At 43.7% G+C, this 18,520-nt stretch overlaps 1 protein-coding gene across 1 annotated transcript in view; it reads right to left on the minus strand.

Moving 5' to 3' along the window:
• The window catches only part of TLL2 (tolloid like 2), a gene marked incomplete at its 5' end in the record, with an annotated part of 101,383 nt that overhangs the window by 46,001 nt on the left and 36,862 nt on the right, over window positions 1-18,520 (minus strand). Inside the window, 5 exons of the mRNA XM_081158689.1 lie at window positions 174-279; window positions 1,223-1,401; window positions 4,111-4,228; window positions 6,399-6,554; window positions 16,958-17,035. Coding sequence (XP_081014815.1) covers window positions 174-279; window positions 1,223-1,401; window positions 4,111-4,228; window positions 6,399-6,554; window positions 16,958-17,035 — 637 coding nt within the window. The remainder of the gene's footprint in view (window positions 1-173; window positions 280-1,222; window positions 1,402-4,110; window positions 4,229-6,398; window positions 6,555-16,957; window positions 17,036-18,520) is intronic.

The following is an 18,520-nucleotide window of genomic DNA, read 5'->3' on the forward strand; positions in this document are numbered from 1 at the left end:
TAGCGGGAACCTGATTAGATTATATTTCACTGCAGCCCAGAGGCCACGGCATTTCAAGGACAGACACGCCAACCGAGCTAGAGCACGCAGGGACCCACTCAGGCCTCAACTCCAAGCCCAGCCCGCGGCAGGCACAGTAAGACAGACAGACGGGGCGTGAGGGGGGTTCCGACCTTGAGAAGGTGTTCCGGGCGTAGTGCATGATGCTGTCGAAGTCGTACGTCTCTCCCAGAGAGCTCACTTCCCCAGCTTCCATTTTTAAGAAATTATACTCCTGACCTGTGACACAACACTCTGTTAAGGCCTTTGCAAACCAAGGCAGGCACCTGAAAGGAGGCAGAGGGGGGAGGAGGGCCCACAGCGACTTCCGAGAGCGCTGGCAGCCCGATCAGTCAAATGACTGGCTTGGCGGGGGTTCCTGTTGCTGTTTTTAAGACTGGAAATTTGAGACTTAGAATAAGCCCTATGTTCTCCCAACACCCCTCCCCAAGTGCCACTCCAAACTCTTAAACTAAGTTTGCAGGCAGGTTAGTTATCAATCTGATTGGGGGGTGGGGGGATCTCTGCTCTTGCTATGGAAGGAGCAAAAGAAAACAAGTCAGAGTGAAGTTCAATCCCAAACGGCTCACAATTCAGACTCTCGGAAGCATTTTTAAGGCAACTGTATTCTTCCACCAGACACTTTCATGGTCAGTATGAACTTCTATATAAAGTTATTTAACATGAGAAGGTATTTTTCCAAATCTAGACACTTCATCTGCCTTGGGGCAGAACATTTCTAGGCAGAAATGCTGTTTTTATATGTTCTTATGTCCTAATTGTATTTTAGTTTTGAAAAGATGTGTTGCCTAAGTCGGCAAAAATAACTCATGAAAGCCACCAGGAGGACTCTTTCTTTTGGTTTATCAGTCTTGATGCTGCAACAGTGTTGGGCTGGTTCTCCTCCTTTTAGGAAGTGCAGTTGGATTTCATTGTCCCTTACGAATGGAAAGTCATTTTGCTTCTGCTCTAATCTACAAGCTATGGCAGATGACCTCCCAGGAAGGGCCACGGGTGGACAGTGACAGGCTGGTGACAAACGCCTGCCCAGTAGAGTCCCTGCTTCAAAACTTACAAATGAGCATTGGCCGGCTCCCAGCAACCCCTCCCCTTCACGCCTGCCCCACCCTGTGGATGTCACCCTCCTCGCCTTTAACTTCCAGACTCCACACAGGCTCCTTACCTGGCTGGATGTTTTCTCTGATGATGGTGACATGCTGGTCTCTGTCTGGCCGGGTGTGTTCATGCCAGAACCCAACCACGTGGCCCAGTTCATGAGCCACAATGCCAAACTTGTCACAGTTTTTCCCAATGGATATGGCCTGTGGGCCTCCTCCTCGGCGCCCAACATAGGAGCAACAGCTGGAAAATGCAAAAATACCCAGGTCAGCAGGCCAGGGAACAGCAAGAGTGTAGTGTGTGTGTGTGTGTGTGTGTGTGTGTGTGTAAAAGAAACACAATTTTAGAGCTGAACGTTCTTTCGTTGTCCAACTTTCCTCCCAATACAGAAATAACTGCTAAAGGTTCCTGACCTTTTTGGTGCTCATGGATATGGCGGCCTCACTACCTGGAATAAAGCACATACCCTCCCCCACCCCTCCACTCTGAGTCTCTGCAGAACCATCACTGATGACAAGAATAGATGGGAAAGGAGGCAGCTGAGTTTCTATAAAGATGCAACCAGGTACTATCAGAGGAGCCTTAGGGATGACTCTCCTTCTGGTCACAATTACTTTTTCAAGTAATACTTATTCATTATTCCTAACATAGAAAGGTATAAAGCAAGAAAATAAAATAGCGATAATCTCACCATGCAGGTTATATGTATATATATAGTAAGTCAAGGATATATCCTTGGCATCTATTCTTGTGCTATGTTGGCTACTTTTTTAAAACAAAACATAAACAAAATGCATGCTGAATTGTGCAGATGCCTCTTGAGCATCTATTGAGATATGAATATGGCTTCTTCCCTTTGCCCTATCAACGTGGTGAATCATGAAAATAGATTTCCCAATGCTGAACTAGCCTTGCATTCCTTAGATGCACCTTCTTGGCAGCCCACTCTTCTATTTTCGCACTGCTGTATACTTTGTGCTTACATTTTAGTTAGGAGTTTGCATGGCCATTCACGTTAGATAAGTCTGTGATTTTCTCTTTTTTTGGTGCCATCTTTGTCACTTTGGGGTAGCAATGCCACGATAGTTCCTTAAAAGTAATTTGGAAGGAAGCGTTCTCTTTTTCTATGTTCCAAAAAGCTTAAATAGTACCAGAATAATCTGTTTATTGAAGGTGTCAAAGAATTCATCTGTGAAACTCTAGGCCTGGTGCTTTGAGGGAGAGAGTGTTTTCCCTCAATTTTTCAATTTCTTTCAAAGTTACTGGTCTGTGCCAGTCTTTACAGCTGTCTTGAAGTCATTCAGATTATCAGAGTTTCCACATTTCTTGCCCTAGAGTTTTGCAGAGCATTCTTTTATGATTCTGATTTTGTATATTTCAGCACTGTCACTTTTTGTGTCTTAGACTACAAACTAGTCTAACTGTAGCTTTTGGTTTATTATGTTTAAAAAATTCATGCTTCAATTTATTAGTCCAATAATGTGTTAGCTTGTCTATTTTCTTGTGCTCTCATTAGGTTTATTTTGTTGTGGTAGTAGGCTTTATATACTTATTTATTTTGCTAACTTCTTTGAATTGAATATTCCATTGTCATTCTTAGTAATTGGGGTCTGTGACTTTTCCTCTGGACATAGGGTTAGCCATATCTCATTAATGTTGAACTGTAGGCTTTCATTATCTAGACATCTTGTCATTTTAAGCCTGATTTCCTTATGACCTAAGAATTGTTCACAATAGAGAGACAGAGACAGAGAGACAGAGACAGAGAGAGAGAGAGGGAACTTTTAACTTACCAGGTAATGCAGGGGTGTTTATTTTAGTTTTTGTCATTGTGTTACTAGGTCTAGTTTCATTGTTTTGCCATTAAAGAATATTTTAATGCTAGTTCTGCCTTTTAGAATTCATTGAGGTGTTCTTAATACTTAAAAGATGGACAATGTCAATAAAAGTTCAGTAGCCTCTTAAAAAAAGATGTATTATCAGGTTATAGAATCTAACAGATACATAGGATCAACTTTATTAATTATATTTTTCTAATTCTCTACAAATCTACTTATTTTGGGGTCAAGTTGACAGTGATCTACATGCGCTGACAGAGATGAAATAAAGCTTCCCGTTGCTGGTGTTTCCGTCAATCTCTCCTTGAATCCCCCCAGGCTTACTTTATGGCGCTAATGCTATGCTATTTGGCACATAAAGATTTATGACAGTTATATTCTCACTGGAGCTTGTACCCTTTCTCATTATAAAGTGTCTCACTTTTTTCTAACACTTTAAAAACAAAACAAAGCAATGCTTTTCTGTAACAAAATGTGTGATCCCAGCTTTGTGTTTGTTAGCATTTGCCCGTATGCCTCCTCTCCTTTTACTTTCAAACCTTTCTGTATCATTTTCTTCAGTCGTTATCTCATATACACAGCATGTAGCTTTAAGCTTAAGTTTCTGAAACCAAGATGAGAACCTTTTTCTGTCAGTCACAGAGTTTATCACGCTTACATTTATTGGCATAACAGATAAGTTTCGGCATAATCCAGTTATCTTATTATTTGTTGTGTTTCCTGGAGGAAATCTGTAAGTTCATAAAATGACATGCAGCATTTTGCATGTATTTACATCCATCATGAGGGAGCCTGTCAGATTCTCCATGGGGTCACTGATGCCAAATTGGTTCAGAACCACTTCTCCATATAAAACACCCCCGATTCCTTCAATTGCTCCTATGAGGGAGCATCCAGATGCCTCATCTTCCTGGAATCTCCCTCTTGACCCACCTGCTTCATCACTGGATTGTGAGATCACTGAGGGCAAGGGGAGTTTCTGACAAACCCTGGGCTCATGTATGTTATAGCCCATTGGAAATACTTGGCCTTATAGAGAAAGTTCAAGACTCATGAGCCATGAGCTTGGTCTGTGCCTGGCTCCCCCGAGGCGGCCTAGCTTTCACTTACTTACCCACAGGTTCTGTAACTGAACACAATGAAGCTTTCTTCATCTGTCCTCTCTATGAAGGTCACACAGGTGTGCTTCTCCCAGTGCCTCATGGCCTGCTTAAAAATGGCCCTCTGGCTTCCTGCAATGACAAGGCAAGTGCCCATCACTTCACGCATGGCTCCATGCCTTCCTTAGGTCCTTTAAGGCATGATGACTTACAACGAAGCTTATTCCAATGATAAATAAACAAACAAACAAACTTGTTTGGGGGACTCCGAGCAGAAATAAATGTACCAGGAATAGGATTTATCCTGCTAAGAATACAATATAACTTTCCTGAATTACTGAAACATAGAGAGTAGGAGTTTGTGAACTGGGAGATGGGGGAAAATAGATTTGCAACCTATCTAAGCTTCCCAGTTTTCCCTTTGTATTGAAAGTACTTTTCTAAACTTAAAAAAAAAAACAACACATCTTACCCAGGTTATCCAATTTGGAAACGTCAGGCTTCTGAGGTAGCTCACCAGCACTTTGTTCCGCATCCTCACTTTATTTTGTAACTATAGAGGATGTGCCCATACGCTCTAAAAATCCTGTTCGCATGACCCATGCTTTGCATGGGGGCTCAGTGTTTACCGGGGTCACCTTGAACCCGATTTGCTAAAAAGCTTTTAAAAACAGGTGAATTTCATACTTTCCCTGAACCTGTGTTCATATTTCCTTGATTAGAAATGTGTTGAAAAATAAAACACTAAGTAAATTGTCTGGGAGTGACAATAAAGTAGTTGCAAACTTCAGTAGTGCAGCTACACTCCAGGCAGACAGAAGGACAAGCATCCTTTTCAAAATCTACCTATCAGAGATGAAGAAGACTATTCTGATTTTGCTAGAAGCAATGAGGAGCTAGAAAAATCATTTGGGAAGTACTGAGGAGCTAGAGTCTGAATTCTAGAGTGACATTTTTGCAAAAAAACCAACCAGCCAACCACTGGAAGGCTCCCAGTCTAAAAAGTGTGGCTGTGACGTCATATTGCTGTCCTTAAAAACATTCATATAGGACAAAGAGTAACTTAGCTGCCCATTTATATATTTTTTTGACATCTTGATACTTACGGTTCAAATTGTTTATAGCTCAATCACTCAACAAAATAGCAATCCCGCTAATCACAGAATAACAAAAATATCTGTGTAAAGAAAGTTCTCTGTATAACATTAGTTCATTTTGATGAAGGTTTTATAAATCTTAGAAAAAGCACACCAGGTCTGAAAGAACACAGTGAAGATACCAAGTGTTAGAAAGACTATAAAGCAGGTGACAGGAGAGAGTAGCTGGTGGGGGTACCAGGGAGGCCTTTCTGTGATCTGTCATTGATCTGAGACTCCAGTGATCAGAAGAAGCCAGCCAAGAGAAGACGCGGGGAAATAACACTCCAGCAGCCAGCAGGACAAGGGCAAGTGTGCTAAGGTGGTAATGAGGTGGGCATGTTCCAGAAAACAAAGATGACTGGTGAGCACAGCAACTACGGAAAGAGGAGGAGGGGGGTAAAACACTAGGTGGGAGGGGGGCAAGGGGGGCCTGGAGGAGGGCTTTAGAAGTAGGTCATGGTCAGGAGTTTCCGTTTCATCAGTGGTGATGGGAAGCCACTGAATGACTTACACATTTTAGGATAGTAACACCAATAGCAAATAATTACTAGTTACTATGTGCTAGGCACTATTCTAAGTGCTTTATCTAAATTAACTAATTTAATTCTCAAAACAACCCTATAGAGTGGAAAATATCACCCCATTTAAGGGGGAACTGAGGCACGGAGAGGTTAATTAAGTAACTTGCCCCGGGGTGTATGGCTGATGAATGCTGCATCCAGGATCGGACCCAGGTGGTCTAACCATGTCCACTGGTTACTGTGTGGACTACTTCTGGGGTGGGGGTGGTCCAGGGTGCTCATCCAGGCAGAGGACAGGTGGGCCACCCTGTGTAGCTGCTCACACTCTTCCTTCTGCCTGGAGGGCTTTGCTCACATACCACTGTGCAAACTCTGCCTAGCCTTCAAGACCAGGGTCATGTATCACCCCCACATGAAGCCTCGGAGACCAGTGATCACCTTTGGGGACGCAGCCCCAACAGAGACAGTGGTTTCCCCACGCCTAGTGCACCTGACCCTGTAGGCACGAGGGAGCGCTAGCAGGTGGGACTGCCGTGACCCCAGGTCTGCTCAGTCCCACCGGAGTCCTTTCTGGGGAGACTATGTCAACCCAGAGAGACCAAACACCAAGCTCCAAAGCAAGCTTCATCTGGGGCTACTGACCAGTGAAGTTCCCTCCAATGACGTAGGGGATGACCCCTCCGGGCCATATCCTCTCTGTCCTTGAGGTTGTGGCTCTTCGGACCCGGGAAGAGAAGGTCTCAGCTCTGGCATTCCAGGTCCCAGGACTCTGAGGAAGCATGGCATTCTCCTCGACGTCTGCAAGAGAGTCACACTGCCATTTACTTTACTCTTAATTCCTCCTGTGCATTGCAGTTAAGATTATATTATCCACCAATCCACCAAACGTGTGTTCCAGAGGGGCCATTTGATCTGGTCAGGGTTTTAAACCCCTGGATGGTAACTTTCCAGACAGGGCAAGAGTGTGATAAGTGTACCAGGCCTATGACAGAGTGGGTCTGGCTTGCTGGAGGCCTTGAATGAGGCCACATGGGGCTCAAGGGCAGCCTGTGGGCCACAGAATTAAGTGGGTGCAGACAACTCACATCCCTCTGGGATGGAGCCAAGTTAGGGGTGTGAGCTCTTCTCAGAGCCACTCACATTTGAGGGAACAGAGTCACAATGTTGAAGTTCAATTTTTTTTTTTTTTACTGTATATGAAATGTTTTTATTAATTGAAATTCTTATTGAGATTATTGTAGATTCACATGCCATTGTAAGAAATAATACAGAGATATTTTGTGTATACTTTACTCAGTTTCCCCTAATAGTAACATTCTACAAAACTATAGTGCAATATCACAACTGGGTTATGGCTACTAATACAATCGACTGGTCTCATTCAGGTTTCCCCAGCACTATGTATACTCGTGCATGTGTGTGTGTGTGTGTGTGTGTGTGTGTTCGATGCAGTTTTATCACATGTATAGGTTTCTGTATCCACCATCACATTCTAGATACTGAACAGTCCTATCACCACAAGGATCCTTCATGTTGCCGTAATCACATCGGCCTCCTTTCCCCTCTCCCCCAACCCATCCCTAAACTCCAACCACTAATCTGGTCTCCATTTCAAAAATTTTTGTCATTTGAAGACTATTAAAAAATGAAATCCTACAGTATATGACCTCTGGGAATTGGCTTTTCTCCATGCAATTCCCGGAGAGTCATCCAAGTTGTTGCATGTGTCAGTAGTTTCTTATAATTTCTAAGGAGAATGCCCTGATATGTATGCACTCCAGTTTGTTTAACCATTCACCTGTTGAAGGACTTCGGGGTTGTTTCCTGCTAGTACAAAAGCTTGTGTGAAGATAAGTTTTTATTTCTCTGAGATAAATACCCAGCAGTGGAACTGCTGCGTCATATAGTAATCGGGTTTATTTCTGCGTTCTCTATTCTGTTTCACTGATCTATGCATCCATCCCTGTGCTAATCTGGCACGCGGTCTTGATTACTGCAGTTATATAGTAAGGTATATAATGTCAGGTAGAGTGACTACTCCTACTTTAGACTTCTTTTCCATGATTTTTTAAGCTATGTTTCCAAATATAAAATTTTATTGTCTTTCCATGTAAATATTAGAATAAGCTTCTCTATGCCGATAATAAAACCATGCTGGGATTTTGATAGGAATTACATTAAGCCTGTAGATCAATTTGGAGAGAACTGACATCTTTATTATACTGACTCTTCAAATCCATGGACATGGATGTCTCCCCATTCAAGCAGGTCTCTCTCAATTTCTCTCACCAGCATTGTGTAATATGCAGTACAGTCATGCGCCACTTAATGAAGGGGGTGCACTCTGAGAAATGCTTTGTTAAGTAATTTCAACACTGTGGGAACATGATAGAGAACACTTGCAGAGACCTAGATGGTAGAGCCTACTGCACACCCAGGATATGTGGCATTCCACCGTCCTAGGTGTGGCCCGTCGTCGGCCGAAACATTGTTATGAGGAGCGTGACTTTATATAAATATTGTACATGACCTTTTTTCAGCGTACATCTAAGTGTTTCAGTTTCTTTTATTATAAATGGCAATTGTGTTTTTCGTTCTGGTTTCTGCATGCTCATTGTTAGTGTATAGAAATATAAGCAACGTTTGGTGGTTTGGTCTTATATTCTGCCATCTTGCTAAACTCACTTATTCTAGGAACTTTATGTTTGTTTATTTGTTTGTTGTAGATTCCTTATGATTTTTTACAAAGACAAACATGTCATTTCAAAATAACATGTTTTATTTCTTCCTTTCCAATTTCTACGCCTTTAATTTCTTGCTCTGGCCTCACTGCGGTACCTTCCAGAACTATGCTGAATAAGAGCATGAGAGCGACATCCTTGCCTGGCTCCTGACCTCAGGCGGAAAGCTCTCAGTCCTGCACCGTCGAGGATCACGTAAGCGATAGGTGTTTTTGATAGACGCTGTTTATCAAGTTAATTTCTCTCTTCCTAACTTGCTGAATTGTTATTGTAAATATATGTCAGATTTTGTGATATACTTTTTTCTGCATCACTTGATGCCCTAGTAGGATTTTTCTTTTAGCTTGTTGATGTGGTAGGTTACACTGACGGACTTTCAAACGCTGACCCAGCCTTACATACCTGGAATATATGCCATTTAATTATGCTGCACAATTATTTTTTTATATTGTTATTTATTTTGTTGAGGATTGTTGCATGTAAGTGTAATTAGGGTTTAAGTGTGTATGTTATCATGGCAAATAGCTAGGCTGTTTTTTTTCTTGTTGTTGTTCAACTTGAGAATCTCTCTTTTAACAGGTGAATTACACTTATTTTATAACTGATATACCTGGGCTTATTTCCTTCCTTTTTTTCTATTTGCTATTTTTTTCTTTGTTTCTTTTTTCTCCTTTATTGCTTTTTGTTGGATTAAGATATTTTTCTATGTTTACTTTTCATTTCCATGATCTCCTTTCTAGTCTTTAGTATTGCCTTTAATTTTTAGCATTCACACTTGACTTAACAAAGTGTAAAAGAATTAGTGAACTAGAAGAGAGACCTGAAGAAATTAGAATCTCTATTCTCATTCTGAGAATACAAGGATCTTAATGTGCTTTCATTTGTAAACAGACCCTCATATTTTTCATGTTACTGTTTCCCTGCTTTTGAGACACCAAATTAGGCACTATTATTGATGATTTGTTGGTTTGCAATACAGATTTATATCTACTTTCATATTCACACTTTTCTTTGCTCACTGCTACTTCTTGCATCCAAAATCTCCCTGGAAATGCATCTTTTATTATTCTTTCATGATGATAATAAACTCTAAGTTTATTTCATACTCACTCTTCACCTCCTCTCAGTTTATTTATCCTCACTCTGGAAACAAAGTTTAGCTGGGAATGTACAGAATTCCAAGCTGAATGGTATTTCTCCCTCAGCACTTCAAAGAAGATAGTATTCCGATGTCTTTTGGACTTCATTGTTGCCGGTGGGAGGTATCCTTTCAGTTTAAGGCCATTCCTTCACCCGTTATCTGTCTCATCTTTTGTTCCACTTTCCTTCATTTGTTCTTTGTCTTTGGTGTTCCTCAGCACCATGACAGTTGTCTATACGTGGATTTGCTTGAATTCTCTACTTGAGACTCAGTACAGTTCTTGAAATCTCCTATCGCCCTTTAATTTTGGAAAATCCTAATTCCTTATCTGTTTGACCTTTGGGTCCTCTTTCCCAGTCTCTCTAGGGGAGTTCTTCCTTTTCCAGAATTCCTACTGATTACACATTAAACAGTCTCATTTTCTCTTCAATGTTGCTTTACCTTTTTTTCACATTTTCTGCCTCCTTATCTCTGGTAAAATTTCTGTGTTCTCCTTAGATCTATTTTCTACTTCACTAATTCTCTCTTCAATTGTGTTCAATATAACATTTACACCATTCCAGTTTCAATAAGCATAGTTGTCATATTTAGTGGCTTCTAAATTTGCCTGTTCTTTTGTTTTGTTTTATTGTGTGTGTTTCTCCCCCCACTATAGTTCAAATCCTGCCATTGACTCTTTAGTTATTTTATGTATAATTATTTCATGTCCTTCAGATTGTTTTATTATTTCTATATCTTGGGGTATTAATTCTCCAATTTATTGTCTCTGCTGATTCTCCTTCATGGATTAACTTTTTATGTTTCTAATGTTTTTATTTAAAGTTCATTTTTAGGGGAGGTTTTTCCTTTCCACAGGAGTCTGAGATGCCCTCAATCATGAGTGTGACCCTGCCTTTCATTTTTTCAAGGTTCTTGGAATTCTATGGATCCTAGATCAATTTTTATTTAACGTCTAAGTTCCATATAAAAGAAATGTAATTCAAGAACTTATATCTGTATGAGGAACAGGCTTTGGGGTTCAGTTTCCTATAAAAAATATTTTTTCCCAACTGGGAGCCCAGGAAAGATAGCAAGATTTCTTGCCACTCCTCTCAGTTTCCATGTCCCCTGCAGTCTCGCCACCAGCTAAAGGTTAGTTTTATGTATTTATGTTTCCTATTCTGATCATGGCAATTTCCCTTTCCTTCCTTGAGCTTAACTCTGTATTTTTAATTCGGGGTGGAGAAAAGGTTATACATGTATTTTCAGCAGTTCTATGTTTGTATAAGAGGTCCCCACTTATTCAGCAGGTCATATCACCAGAACCAGAAAATTGGCATGAAATACATTTTTGAACCTGAAAATAATTGTTTTACTGCTAGAATTTCTAAATCAGAAGTCATGCACTTGCAGCTCTTGGGATAAACCCAACCCACAGATGTGTTTTGTTTGGCCTGAACACTTTTGGCCCATACTGTGTGTGTGTTTTTTAAATCTCACTTTAATAGCCAATTTTTAAAAATCAAAAGATTTCACATAAGAATGCAGATTTCCTAGTTTTTCTTTAAATGGAAAGATCTGGCAACAGTGAGCCCATTTCTATCCTTTACAACCCACTGGAGTTTAGTAGCACCTGCTCCCCGTAGTCAGGGCACATGCTTTCCCGTTCCCAGAATCTCTCTCCCACCTCACACTGTGCCATCCAGCCAGCTTTACCCACTGATATTACCTGCGTGGCCTCTACATGTATTCTAATTTGCTATCTCAGTCCTACACTACAAATTGCACCCAGATTTCAAATATGAGTTGCCCCAGTAGACTGGAAGCCCCACGGGGTCAGGAACTGTCACTGGCTTGTTCACGCTCTATTCACACCCAGCACGTTGCCTGGTTGGTGGTAAGAATTCAGGACTTTCTCAGTTTGAATGAATTAATTAAAGAATGGATGAGTTATGCTAAAAATAAACAGCCCATCAGTCCAAACAATTCTGTGGTGGAAACCTCTTCAAAACACTGGCAGCGCTGAAACCCTTAATGTTTAAATCCTGAGAATCATCACGTCTTAAGTAATCAGAGGCTGCGATGTAGCAAGTGGAAGTTTGCTATTCATTTCCCATATGGTTTTCAACAAGTCCCTTAATTTCCCTCTGCCTCCAACTCTCCTTTGGAGAATGGACAAAAATACTTCTCTCTTGGAGGCACTAACACTAAGACATACCATGTTTCTCAGACAGGCTGTGACCCAGTACTGTCAGGGCCGGCATGCAGCCGAGTCAGCATGGGAAAATCTTAAGTGCACCTGGAAAGAGACCGGGGTGTAATTTCCAGAGATGGGTTATTGAATGACAGCTTCCCCCTCGGTCCGGTGAGAAATGTAATTTGCCAAGGACTCAACACAGGAAGCATTTGCCGATTAAAAATATGTCTAAACAGATGTTCCGCTCAGCCTGGAAGAAGGATCTTAATGCAACTGTCATTATTGGATTTTCCTGGATTACTACTATCTGGAGTTGGAGTCCAATTAGAAGGATGTAATTATTTATTATGGCCCAGAGTCCTGCATTTGAAAAGGAGCTCAGGGGCCGCTGAAAGGATTTAACACGCTGAGGGTGGGGTGGGCTGGGGCATAAAGTCCATTTAGATTCCCTGACCCTGGGAGTGGACCCTGTCCTCGCCGAGGAAGCAGAGCGGCCATAACTATTCAATGTTTCATCTCCGGCTGAAGGCACAGCCGTGTCATAAACAGAACCAGGCCTGACCCAGGCTTCTCAAGCGAGGAACTGCAAATTTTCAATTAGTCAACGGATCACTCCCACAACTGGAAATGCCCTGACAGTCCATCCATCTCATAACCCTCAGCCCACAGATGGGCAAATCTGCACCTGGCCTGAGCTGTGGCGATCCTGAATGACTCAAGAGCAGCCCCTCACGGAAAGGGGAGACTGTGGGTTGTTCTGCATAAGTGGTTCTCAAACCTCGGTGCCCATCTGAATCACCTGGAGAGCTTCATAAAAAATTCTGGTGTCTGCTGGGCTGCCCTGAGGCGGTGACTCAACGGGCCTAGAGTGGACTCAAGGCAGCTGTAGTTTTTAAAGTTCCCCAGGTGATTTGAAAGTGCAGGTTAGTTTGAGAACCACAGATATAGCCCAAAGGTTTAAGAGCAAGGAGTTTGGGGTCAGGGGGATTTAGGCGCAGGGTAAAAACACTGCCGTTCGCTACCCTCCCCTGAGCCTTCCTTTCTGCTGCATGGTGGTGGTGTGGGCACTGAACCAGGTAATGCATGTCAAATGCCCGCCGTGGTGAGGGTTCAAGGCGAGCTGCCGTGATGACTACCAAGGTCTGCGTTTGGGGACAAGCTAGACAGAATGCCTAAAGTGAGGCTCAGCGGTTACACCCAGATATGCTGACATTCAGTGCTTTAAGCCCAAGTTGGTGGGGCACCCTATTTTCCAGTGCAACCAGCTTCCGTGGTTATTTGCTTCAGCACAAAGCCCAGAGGGACAGTTCCTGGAAGTGAAAGGCCCATTCTCTATTACAAATATGGTTCTGGAAATCAGGATCCAGCAACACAGGCACAGCTTCGCTCCCGGAGCAGTTACATACTCCATTTCATTAATCCCAGTATCAGCCCCGAATGCTGGCTGAGGTCCCATCTCCAGGGGAGGGAGGCCCCTGAGACCAAACAGTCTACCCCAGGGGGATGCTGAGCCCCCCAGCCCTCCCCGGAGCTGGAAGCACAAATCCCCACCGTCAGGCCTGAGGGGAGCCACATAAAGCCAGGAAATAAACCAGCCGCCGAGGCCAGCGGGCCCAGGGCTTCCCTCAGATCCTTTCTCCTGCCTGGGCGGTCTCTTTTCCTGGGAGTGGCAGAAGGGGGGCAGGTTGTGATTAAAGGGGAATCTGAGATTGACAAAACTTGCCTTATCTTTAATTCAAATAAAACAAGAAGCTGCGGCCTGACAGTGTCCTGGAGGGACGACTGCATAAGAAAGGCTGAAGGGACAGGCGAGAACAGCCGGCCCTCGCCTCGCATCTGGGGTCTCCTTCCCCTCAGGACTGCCCTGGATGCTTAAAGGCCTGCTCTCCTGCGCTCTCATGCAGAGTGGAGGACTGGCCTGGCCTTGACACTATCCTCTTCAAACAACCAGGGTCATTTGAGGAGCTGCAGACTATGCAGCTTTAGGAGTTTGGGATGGGGGGGGGGCTGTCATCACCCTCCTTAAAAACCCCGAGAAGGTCTCTTGTTGCGGTGTGGTTTCTGTGCACAGCCCCACCGGAGGCAGACTTTCAATGGGCTGCAGCAGCCTTACTCCTTCCTGTCCCTCTTAATTGTGTTTCTGTACAGCTGTTGAACAGCTGTGAAATTCCAGTCCAGAGGTGGATGATGCACTTTCAGCACTGGATAATACAATTCTTGGAGGTGGAGGTAGAGAAGAAGAAATGGAGGAGCTACGTTCATGGAGTGCCTTTTACACAACAGACACCTGGCTACGCACTTTGTGTAAACATTATTTCTAATTCTCTCCAAATCTCTTGTGAGTAGTTAGATAACTTATCCAAGGTCATAGCTAGCAAGTAGCTGAGCTGGGATGCAAACCCAAGTGTGTCTGACTATCCAAGTTTATTTGGTTGGGTCATTTTACACCCAATAAACAAGTAAATACTGAAAACCCTGACGATGTCTATTGCTGGTGAGCAGGTGAGAGGCCATGAGGGAAGGTGGCAGATGGTCTCCAAATACGGCCACCAGCAAGCCCTCTCATCCTTGTGAGCTCCTGCCACTTCTCACAGTAGGGGTGGAATCTGGGCTGGACTTTGGTTTGTTGTGACCAATAGAATGTGACTGAAGTAGCATTTGGGGAGTTCTGGGTCCAGGCCCTAAGTCAACTGATGGCTTTGCTTCCTCCCTCTGGGAAGCCAGCTGCCATGCTATAAAAAAAGTCTCAGGTTAGACAACTAAGTGGTGAAGTCCACGTGGAGAGAGGAGCCACGTGGAGGCACACGAAGCACCAGGGCTGTGACTAAAGCTTTTTTGTGCTTCCCAGCCCAGCACAGTTTCTACCTGAATGTCGTCAAGTGAGTGACCCCAGCCAACATCAGCAGAACCACGCCACTGAGACCAGTCAACCCACAGAATCATGAAAGATAACAAATCACTGTTTGAAGTCACTAAGTTTGGGGGTAGTTTTTATGTGACAGTAAATCACTAACATCAAGAAGGAAATATGAGGTCCGGCATCTACATCACTGCAATGTGATGGCAAACCCCTCTGGTTTCAATCCCACACCCTATGCACCACTGTCACCACTAAGTGCTGGCCACCCATGACAAAAATGAAGTGCCACTGAGTTTATCAGATGTCTGGAGAGCCTGAAAATGCATAAGTCAAAATACCTTTGAATAAGCAAAGTTAAACACAGTTAAATACAGATTTTAAAGGAGGCCTTGCACATGGTACCAGAAACAAACTGTGTGACTGAGAAACAAAGGCACATTGTCAGATGATGGTGGTGAGGATTGGGAGCTAAAGCACCTGCCTCTCTCTAACAGAGGTCACATTGATAAAAGGGGGATCAGAAACCCAGTAAAAAATGGACAAAGGACAGGGAAAGGTGGGTCACAAAAGTGCACACCCAAATCACTGGCAAAGGTAGGAACAGAGGCTCAAAGTCACTGGCAGGCAGAGAATACAAATTAAGTAATAACAAGCTACCATTTACATTACTGAAAATACTGATAATACCGAGAGTTAGAAAGGGTATGGGGAGAGGGGCATGGTTATAAATGGCTATGGAAATGTGAATGGTTACACCTTTTGAAATGCATTCTAGCAATATTGTTCATGATGGCAAAAAGTAAAGATTAATTGATAAAGAAAGGGTTGAATAAATTATGGTCCACTCATACCAGGAATATTTTGTAACTATCCAAAAGAATAAACTGAAGTTATAACAAGGGTCGTAGAGGGGTTTCCCATAAGGTATAGATGAGTGAGAAAAGCAGGATACATATAAAACATGTATCAAATGTGATCCCATTTTTTAAAAAATGACAAAGCCTATAGTTATATCTATGTTTCTAAGTATATGTGTATATTTCTCTACATGAAGGTATATGTGCTTATATGTGTATGGAGAAAAATTTGGAAGAGTGCGTACAAAGTCATTCGCATGTATTACCTGGGAAAGGGTAGAGGGGTGACAGTAGAAAAAAGAAGTGAAGAGGCAGCCAAATTAAAAGCAAAAAAAAAAAACACTAAAAAAGAGTATGTAATTACATCATCACATTTACACATTTGTGTAAATTATATATATGCATTTGTGTAAGATTAGGTACATGCATGTGCACGTGTGAAATATAAAATAACATGAAAACAAAAACATAAAATAAAGCAAATAATGATTTCCACTTCACCCCTACATAGTCATCCCTGAAACATAAGGTTCCGGCATTTTAAAGTTATTCCTTTTGCTCCGTGTTCATTTTATGTAGCAGAAACGCCGCTGCTGGCAGCGAGCCCCAATTCCCACAGAACACAGGCCGGACAGAAGCCCAGCAGCCCCTCTCCTCCAGCACAGCTTCTGGGCAGGAAAAGCTTCTCCCAGAGTGAGACACCTTCCCACAGCCTCCAGGCTAGAATCTTAGAGCTTGGAGAGCACTCGCTCGCCTGAGCATTGTGCAGACAGGAGGTGGTGGTATTTCCAGGCAGCTACCTGCCGACAGGCGGCCCTGCTCACGGAGGCCCCAGCCTCACCTGCCCCTCCCCCAGCAGCTCAGGGCTTCTCCGGCCTACATCTTCCTCCCCAGCCCCAACCCAGCTTTCTTTTCCCTCCTTGCCTCCCATGCCCACTTGTTCTATCAGACCTCTAGCTCCCCAAGAGTCATCATCCCTCCTCTCAGCCCTCAGGAGCTTCCACTCACAAGCCAAGCTCTAGAGAAAAGGTCTAGCACAGATCGCAAAGTTTAGCTGAAGACCACAGTCTCCAAGCAACCAAATGCCACCCCTCTGGCAGCCAGCCCACCTCACTCAACAGAAGGACACACTCCCTCAAGCCCACAGGCTTCAGGACTTCTTAGTCCACTAAGATAAAAGGTACACAAAGGTTCCCCAAGCCAGGGGTGTGGAGGAGGGGAAGGAGGGAGTGACTAGTGGGTATGGAGTTGCCTTTTGGGGTGTTGAAAACACTCCTGATCTAGGCAGTAGTGATGCCTGCGCAACACTGTGAATACACGTAATGTCACTCAATTGTACACTTTAAAATGGTAAATTTTACGTTATGTGCAATTTACCACATTTTCTTTAAAAAGCATCCAAAGGCCTGGTGGGGCCTCGCATTACCCTTTCTAGCCTCCTCAAGGCTGGCATTCCTGGCTGTAGCATTCGGCCAGCTCTCAAATGGCTGTTCTTCACGTCCACCTGAGGGAAGGAAGGAGAAAAGACATGTGAGGACACATCAGCCTTCTTTGCACCAGGAGATGAGGGAGCCACCTGGTCGCCTGGGGGATGATCGGAATCACAGGCGGGGCAGGAAAGATGTATTCAGCAAAGGTTTATTGAGCACCAACCATGTACTGGGCCCTGTTCTAGACACTAGGGCAGAAAATAACCTGCTTTTCTATAACCACATACATAATGCACAAATTATAAAAAAAAATTACTCTCCATGATCAGCTCAAGGGCACTTGAAGTGAAATATACAAACAGGCAAATCCCCAAAGGTCAGCTCCCTCACCCCCAACTCCATAAGAAAGCCCAATGCGAACAGGACGGGCTCCCCGGGGTCCCCCTGCTGGGGAATGCTCAGGATGTCATGATGCCATGCAGTCAGTGACTGCTGCCTTGGCTGAAACGGGCATTCTGGTTTCTCCTTGGGGTGAGTCTCATTTTAGAAACTGCTCTGTTTACTCTGTAAATCAGACTCTGCAGACACCGCCTCAATCCAGGACAGTGATGCTTGCCAGTAGCCACTATCCGTAGGCCAGTTCACATCCATCCCCATCAGGAACATGGTCAATCGCCAATTATTAGACCTGCTGTGAGTCAGGTACAGTTCCAGCATGAGGGATCCACTGTGAACAAGACAGATAGGTATATACACTCTAAAGGCTGGGTAACAAACAGTAAGTAAGAAAATAAAGAAGTAAGATCATTCCAGGTTTAGAAAATGTTCTGAAGATCCTTCAGTATGTGGTGGAGCATGACTGAAGCAGCTGCTTAGAGGGTTTTCGGAAAAGGCTCTTTCAAGGAGGTGACACACAGATCTGGGTCAGTGAAACCCCAGCAGGAGGCAGGATAGGGAAAGAACCCAGGTCAGGAATAGGCCTGCCCAACGGAGGTGCTGATCATGGTGGAGAGGGGAACAGGGTTTAAAACAGGAGGGGGACAGGGGTGTGTTTTTATTTGTTTTACCAAGATCGCTCTGGCAACAAAAGAGAAAGCCTTGTGAAGGTCCAGAGGAGACAGCAGTGGGGTGGGCTGGACAGGGCAATGGAGATGCTGGAGACCTGTCATGTTAGAGATGGAGTTGGAGGCAGGGCAACGAGAGGGGCTGATGGGACTGAGGAGGGCCACCAAGGACTCCTATATTTGAGGCTGGAACAACTGGATGGGTAGTGACACCAGACAGCAGATTTGAGGACAAAGCCTGGGTGCACGAGAGACTATGACACATATGAATCCACACCAAAGCAACTACGGGACAATCTATTTACTAACGCAAAAATAGTTCTTGCCTTCGCGAAGAGATTTGCAGTTTCCCCACATTCCCTTTGACCCTGAGTAGAATCCTCAGTGGCAGACAGAGTGGCATCCCATTTCACAGAGGAGAAAACAGACACAAAATGATTATCCCAGGGCTGCCCAGCCCATCAGGGAAGCTGAGGGTTCAGGACAGCCTCTTGA

Source organism: Miniopterus schreibersii (assembly GCF_964146895.1).
Source record: "Miniopterus schreibersii genome assembly, chromosome: 14".
NCBI lineage: Eukaryota > Metazoa > Chordata > Mammalia > Chiroptera > Miniopteridae > Miniopterus > Miniopterus schreibersii.